At 37.8% G+C, this 7500-nt stretch overlaps 2 protein-coding genes across 3 annotated transcripts in view; both read left to right on the top strand.

Annotated features, from left to right (window-relative positions):
• Positions 1 to 57: 57 nt before the first annotated feature.
• On the top strand, positions 58 to 1784 carry LOC109969055 (SRA stem-loop-interacting RNA-binding protein, mitochondrial-like). The gene is made up of 3 exons (XM_020615709.1): positions 58 to 143; positions 720 to 827; positions 1309 to 1784. The coding sequence occupies exons 1-3, from the start codon at positions 90 to 92 to the stop codon at positions 1369 to 1371; spliced, it is 225 nt and encodes a 74-aa protein (XP_020471365.1). The 5' UTR covers positions 58 to 89; the 3' UTR covers positions 1372 to 1784.
• A 671-nt stretch (positions 1785 to 2455) lies between these two features.
• adck1 (aarF domain containing kinase 1) overlaps positions 2456 to 7500 on the top strand; it is an 89484-nt gene continuing 84439 nt past the window's right edge. Inside the window, exon 1 of one of the 2 annotated variants that reach the window (XM_020615726.1) lies at positions 2456 to 2743. The gene's annotated coding sequence lies outside the window, so the exon portion shown is untranslated. The remainder of the gene's footprint in view (positions 2744 to 7500) is intronic. The other variant, XM_020615725.1, reaches the window with a different exon arrangement.

Genomic DNA, 7500 nt, shown 5'->3' with positions numbered 1-7500 from the left:
AGTCCTGGTAGTTTAGGTCTTAAGACATGAATAATTGAGTCAAGTGTAGTGAAACTGTTACATGACGTCCCATTTATTTTTCAGAGGACATGAAGGAGTACTTTGGACAGTTTGGCTCAGTGAAGAAGTGTGTCCTACCATTTGTAAGTTGTCACAGAATTTGAATGACTTCCTGACTGGATCATTCTACTGTGTATTCATCTGTATGTGTTTTATTTATTGGTTCTGTTTGTACAGTATATGTTATAGTTTTTGTTCATATTGCAGTTACACACCTTATTACTGCACTACCACTTAGATGTTTTGTCCATTCTGTACATTAATTCATTGATATATCTATATGTACCCTGCTCCTGTTTGCACTTGTTACATGCAAAACTCCTTTTTGTGGAACTTATTTAGTTTGCGCAGTGACAGTAAAGATGAATGGAATCTAAATAGCTTTAAAGCAAGTTTTACCACCAATAACTACCAACCTACCAACATCATCAGCAATGACCACCATTCATTCCTATTCATACCATAGATTTTTAGATGTTTGTGTGCTATTCCTTTCAGCCATTGCATCTTTTATTTATTCAGTATGTTACTTTACAGAGACGTAATACTTTGGAGTTATCCGTCCTAGTAAAGATGATATCTAGTTATAGTTTTGTCAGACTTGCAAAATGTTGCATGGGTTGCCTGTGTGTTTCACTGTGCACTGTGTGTTGTACCAGGACAAAGAAACAGGGTTTCACAAAGGCTACTGCTGGGTTAGATTCACAACAGAGGAAGGACTTAACAACGCACTTCAGAAAGACCCACACATCCTGGAGGGAGCCAAGGTAAATGATCTGCATCACCTAGCAAGACCTTGTGGGTACCGAAATCTTTACTAACACAACAGACAGCAGTGGAATCTGGGGTTGCTGTAGTTGGGGGGCGACAGCGGTGCAGTGGGTAGAGCAGTCATCTCCCAACCGGAAGGTGGAGGGCTTGAATCTCGGTGCCCCCCACTGAGCCCCCAAGTTGCCCGTGATGGCGGCACGTATGTACGCAGTGGCCCTCAGCTCCAAACAAAATTTTGTTTCACATTGACAGTAAAATAAAGCTGCTTCTTCTTAAAACACACCGGCTTGAGAACATAACCAGGGTTTGACCATTTTAGTCTCATGTTGCTCTGACACTTGACCACAGCTGATGGGTGAAAACTGATGCCAAAAATGATTACATTTCAGTAATGTGTGGCAGAACCTGAAAATATTCATATTATCTATATGCATCATATGGATCCTAATTGATTCCCTCTGTTTTTTTTGTTTTCAGCTCCAGGTTCAGAGGAAAAGACATCTATTTATAGGACAGAATTCACATAGTGAATATGATTGAAGCTCTTTACTGTGTTGATGACAGACAAAGATGTGTTATTGTCAGGCCCTTATTCACTAAGAGTGTGCTCTTGCTCTGGCTGCTTCACCTGCTTGATAGTTGAAATTTTGCACCTTTGGCCTATAAAGAAACTTAAGTGAACTGGGATCATTGTCTATATTTCCGTTCAGAAATCTCTGTATGACCTGACTGTCTTCCTTCTTTTAGACAGCATCACTTAATTTGGGCCTGAGCACATTATTTTAGTGGATTGCCCAGTAGTAATGTCTTTATATATTGTCAGTGTTAGTTTTGTGACTCCTGTGACCATCTTGTCCTGCACCATTAACAACACATAGCAGGTTAATGCCAACCTATAAGGTTTATGAAACATCACTTACTGATATTGTGACAATAAAACATTTAAAACCCTTGTGTTGTGTCTAATAAATGCTTTTCCTTACAATATAGTATTTTATCTTAAGGTTTCACTACAGTTACTGGAGTAAAGGATTTGAATACTTCCATGACTGTCTATGGACACTGTCACGGGGGGATAGGAGCTGGCTTGAACAAATTAAACCTACATCACAGGCACTAAAATCAGAACTCAACCTTTCAATTGTAGCCTTTCCCCAAGTTTTGTTGTTTCCAACTGGGCTTTGTGGAAAAGAGGAATTTTCTGCAAATTATCTGACACTGGCTCTTAGGCTACTGACCTTAGTAAAACATGAATTAAAGATAAGAAAACATTTTTTACTCCTCACTTAATCTTTTTGGCAAGGTTTTGATGAGATGAGTAGTGTTTATCATGCAAAGATGTTTTTTTTTCTTCCTGCTGCCAGAATTTAGCTGTTATATAACAGGCTGGTATGTTTTATTTTTAACATTTTTCCTTGACATTACACTTTCCTTTGAGGCTTGAGGAAGGTGACTAGGAAAAGAATGCAGCTTTTGAATTTTTTCCAAGTTATAATTTGACGTTTATTTGAATCGCTACATATTTTTGTTTTTCCATTCATTATTTTGGTTTCTTTTAGTCAGCTACTGACCCCTGGTGCGACGCGTATGAAAAACGTCATCGCCGTCGGACGATGTGTAGTTTTTAGCTATCATAAACAGCAATGCATTCTTGCTGTATTAACCATGAATATATTAAAGGGAGTATATAGGAGTTACTGTATGACATTAAGGTATATACTCGACCTTATATACGAGTAACAAAAATAGGCTTTCTATATCAGAGTAGCATGCGTCCTGTTAGCAAGTTTAAACATAGCAGCCGTAATTTCTTGTAGTACTACGTTAACCATAATCCTTTGCTGTCACGTGGAGAACTTTCATGAGGTCAATACAAAACCGGCAATTGAACTGTCAACTCGCGTGGAGACTGGTAAGTTAGGTAGCAATTCCACATGACCTGTTTTATTTGACTGTTGAATGAATTTCAGTCTGCTGTATGGTGTTTGTCTGTTTCAACGCGTTTGTTTCGAAGCGCAGCCAGTCGTTGCATAACATCCCCAATATAGTGTAATGGCTATGTAATGGTTCTGATGTCTACATTGTGTGTTAATGCGATCTGTTACAAATGATCTTAGAACGTGAGACGCCAGTGCTAGTCTACCCAAACCATGAACTTGAATCCCGTCTTTGTCCTTGTTAATTGCTGTTTCGGTTTTGCAGGAGCACAGTTGTGGGGGTGACAGGAGAACTCGCTTTGAGTGTTGTAATTATCAGGAGATCTTTGCAAATACCGAACTGAAAACCGGCTTCTTGTAATGTCCAAAAGGAATTCTATGTAATTTAAGTTTATACAAGCTGGCCAAAACGAGAATTGTATTAAGGCAATACGGTGAACTTGTTTTAAGGGACAATCCACTTATTTTCCAGCTGATGTTCAGTTTGTCATGATTAATAAAACTTACTATGCCTCAAATAAAACTAACCTTGATGATATCTAAGTGTCGCTAGGATTACCTAAGTTTATTAGGAAGACTACAGATATTTTACAGAAACCCTGTAGTACAAATCAATGGAAGCCCATTTCAGCCCCTGGTTGTGAAAAATAAAATGATCCTAGGATGATGATTGTGATTATGATGACTAGCGTGTGCCAACTAGCTTTCTGTTATTGGACTGACTTCTTGTTGTGGCCGGATTGCCATCGACGAATTCATACAGGAGAGATTCAGAATGTGTCTTCACTGTAGCTGCTCCTACAATGTGGAGTTCTCTTCCACTTTAGCTTTGTTCTATAACTGATCTTTCTCGTTTGTTGTATATTGTACATTACCCTATAATCTCTTTCTCTTGTCTGTCGTGTATTGTACATTATCTTACATATCTTACTGGAAATATCAATTCTACCTATCTGTTGGTAAATTAGTTCTGATTACATATTTTAGATATACTGTATTTTATTGCCTTGTACTTTGTTGGACTTAACCGTCCTCCATGTTTGTTTCTGAGGAAGAGTCAAAGTCAGAACAACCTTTGAGATATTTATTACGTCAAGGAAAAGCAATTACAGAGCTCTGTGTTCCACTATTCTGAAGCTCTTTCCAAACATAAGTGTGGCTCAATCTTTCTTCAGAAAAGAGGAGCACCTAATCTTCCTGAATCCAGTAATTAATATAATTTTGAAAAGTGTAATGTGGATTGATCTGGTGCCTCTCGTGCTGTTCCATTGGTCCTTCAGTCCGTCCGTCCTCTCTGGTCCAATCATCCAAGACAGCGCCCTAGAAAGGGGAAGAAATCCTATACTGCCTAAATTCCTACATACACACTCACTTCTTCCTTTGTTTCCAACTACCTGCTACATATTAGGCATTGCTTTCCGTTTCATTAATTAAAACTGTCCTGCCGGTGTGTGTGTGTGTGTGTGTGTGTGTGTGTGTGTGTGTGTGTGCATAATGCTCCTACCATCGAAGCTTTCTCCTCCGCAAGCATCTAATCTCTGTCTCACTAACCTTGGAGTCCCAGTGAACTGCAACTCCCCTGGCTCCACTAGCCCAGTGGTGATAATAAATTCACTGTGGACTCTCTTAGCCAGAGCTGTAAATCTAATGAGATTCAGTAATTTAGTGGACAAGACACTATAATGTTGAACAGTGCTTCAGTGACTAACACAGTAAATATTAACCAGTGGTTCAGTGAACACATAAGGTGATGTGTAACTATGTAAACATAACTGTGACATATAAGTATGTAAACTTATGTATTCTAAAATAAAATCTTAACTGTTCTTTTTCTAATATGATAGAATAGTCATTCACAAACAAAGTGAACACACAGGTTAAATAAGCAACAATCATGGTGTCAATCTTCTACTAAATAAGTACTTAATTCAATCAAATGTTAGAACTGATCCTAGAGTATAACTTTGTTAATAATTTTACTCCACACCTGTCTGTTTCAATTCATGTTTATGTTCAAAAAGCGTTTTGTTTTAGTCTGTTCAATAAATGTTTATCCTGTTCGGCCCGTGACCTAAATTGTGCTTTGGGTTTTGGCCCCCTGTGTGATTGAGTTTGACACCCCTGATCTAGAGTAACTATATAGTTAGATTGTAGATTTCTAAGGTTTTCAGGCCCAAGTACAATATAGTGGAAGCTTGGATTGCAAGTAACCCAGTATGTTTTGCAAGACGAGCAAAAAAATTTGATTCGATATACGAGTGAGGTCTGCAATACGAGTAGTACGTACGCTTTGTCTGCCGAGCATCATGTCACAACTGAGCCGATGGTTCTCGCGCCTCACTCCTATAGTCAATATCTGTACTGCAACCAGCCATGATTCTTTTCAAAGGTAAAGTGCAGGTTAATTTGTTTTATTTTTACTTTATACTGTATTTTGTATTACTGTAATCATTTTTATATGGATAAGTGGGTGTGGAACGAATCATCAGAGTTTCCATTATTTCTTACGGGGACATTCACTTTGATATACGAGTGCATTGGATTACGAGCACATTGCCGGAATGAATTATACTTGCAATCCAAGGTTCCACTGTAACTTCAGTTTTGTCAGAGTTTAGAAGTAAGAAATTATAAGTCATCTAGGCCTTTATGTCTTTAAGACATGCTTGAAGTTTGACCAACTGATCTGATTCATCTGGGTTCATAGATAAATATAATATGCATAGCAATGGAAATTTATGCCGTGTTTCCTGATACCGTAATATTGCCTAAAGGGAGCATGTATAAAGTGAAGAGAATTGGACCTAACACAGAGCTCTGTGGAACGCCGTGACTAACTTCAGTTTGCGTGGAACATTTGTCATTAACATGAACAAATTAAAATCTTTCTGATAAATAAGATTTCAACCAACTTAGTGCTGTTCCTTTAATCCCAATAACATGTTCAAGTCTCTGTAGTACAATGCTGTGATCAGTGGTGTCAAAAGCAGCACTAAGATCTAAGAGGACAAGTATTGAGACAAGTCCTTTGTCTGAGGCTAGGAGAAGATCATTGGTGACTTTCACCAGAGCAGTTTCTGTACTATGATGGACTCTGGGGTTGTTCTTATTTTCTTTTATCAGTGATGAATAATATGTGGTCTCTTTTATATGTTATTAAACTATCTTTCTGGGCTAAGAAAAACTCTTCTGACTTAGTTGAGCACCACCTCTTTTCCAGTTTTTGTGATGCCTACTTTAGGGAGCGGAGCTGTGAGCTGTACCACGGGGCCTCCTCTGTTTCACTGCCTTCTTTTTCAGATGGGCAACAGTATCAAGTGTTGTACGCAGGAAGGCTGCAGCACTATCAACAACATTAGTGACTTATGTGGGAGTGAAGTTAAGGTGTCCGCCCTCCATTGTGTTGGCACATGGCACTGAAGTAAATAATGATGGAATTATTTCCTTAAATTTGGTAACAGCATTGTCAGATAGACATCTACTGTAGTGGAATTGTTTCCCACATAGAGTATAATCCATTAATGTAAATTCAAACGTTAGTAGAAAATGGTCAGACAAAAGAGGGTTTGGGGAAAAAAATTAAGTGTTCAGTTTTGATGCCATATGTCAGAACAAGATCAAGAGTGTGATTAAAACAGTGAGTGGGTTTATTTACAGTTTGACAAAAGCCAATTGAGTCTAATAATAAAGTGAATTGTTGAGGCTGTCATTGTCAGCACCTACATGAATATTAAAGTCACCCACTATGATTATTTTATCTGTACTAAGCACTAAATCAGACAGTCTGAGAATTCACTTAAAAACTCTGAATAAGGGGCAGGCGGACGGTCAACAATAATAAATAGAACAGGCTTTTGAGTTTTCCAGTTTGGGTGTGAGAGACTCAGAGTGAGGTTTTCAAATGAGTTATAACTATGTTTAGGTCTAGGGTTGATTAATAGGCTTGAGTCAAAGATCGCTGCCACACCTCCACCTCGGCCTGTGCTTCAAAGGATGTGACAGTTACTGTGACCAGGTGGGGTGGATTAATTCAGACTGACATGTTCTTCCTGCTGTAACCATGTTTCAGTGAGACACAATAGGTCAATGTGATGTTCACTTATCAAATCATTCACTAACAGAGATTTAGATGAGAGAGATCTGATATTTAAAGCATTAACTAACTCTTTATTAAAACATTCAGTGTTATGGAAAATAACCATATTGACAGATATTCACAAAATTATAGTCTGTACGAAATAAAAAGCTGTTTTGTAATAAAAATAAATGCACGTAACAGTAAGAGTAAAAAAAAAACTGTAAGGACACTTGAAAATTAACTAATTTTTGTATCCAACAAAGCGGTCACGTCACGTTACAAAAATAAACGACTCGAAACCAAGGACTCCAAACTTGAACTGATCTTTAAAAGATTCATTCAAAAACGCATGACTCGAAACCGAGGACTTGAAAGGTGTACTAATCTTATGCGTACTAAATCATGTGCGGTCAACACAAAATGAACAAATCACTCCCCAAGACGACCGAATGTTCTCGAGTCATGGGAAAGATTTGTTCAAAATTAACAAATCGTTCATGAACGACACATCACTAGTAGATAGAGATAGATTAATAGATAGCTAGATAGTAAGTTAGAGAGAAATAGATAAATTAGTTACATACAGTAGTTGGATAACACTAGATATAGTTACATAGTCCTAAATAATGTTTGATATTGATAAGATTTATATAT

Source organism: Monopterus albus, unplaced genomic scaffold, assembly GCF_001952655.1.
Source record: "Monopterus albus unplaced genomic scaffold, M_albus_1.0 scaffold169.1, whole genome shotgun sequence".
NCBI lineage: Eukaryota > Metazoa > Chordata > Actinopteri > Synbranchiformes > Synbranchidae > Monopterus > Monopterus albus.
This window is presented reverse-complemented; position numbering and strand designations above follow the sequence as displayed.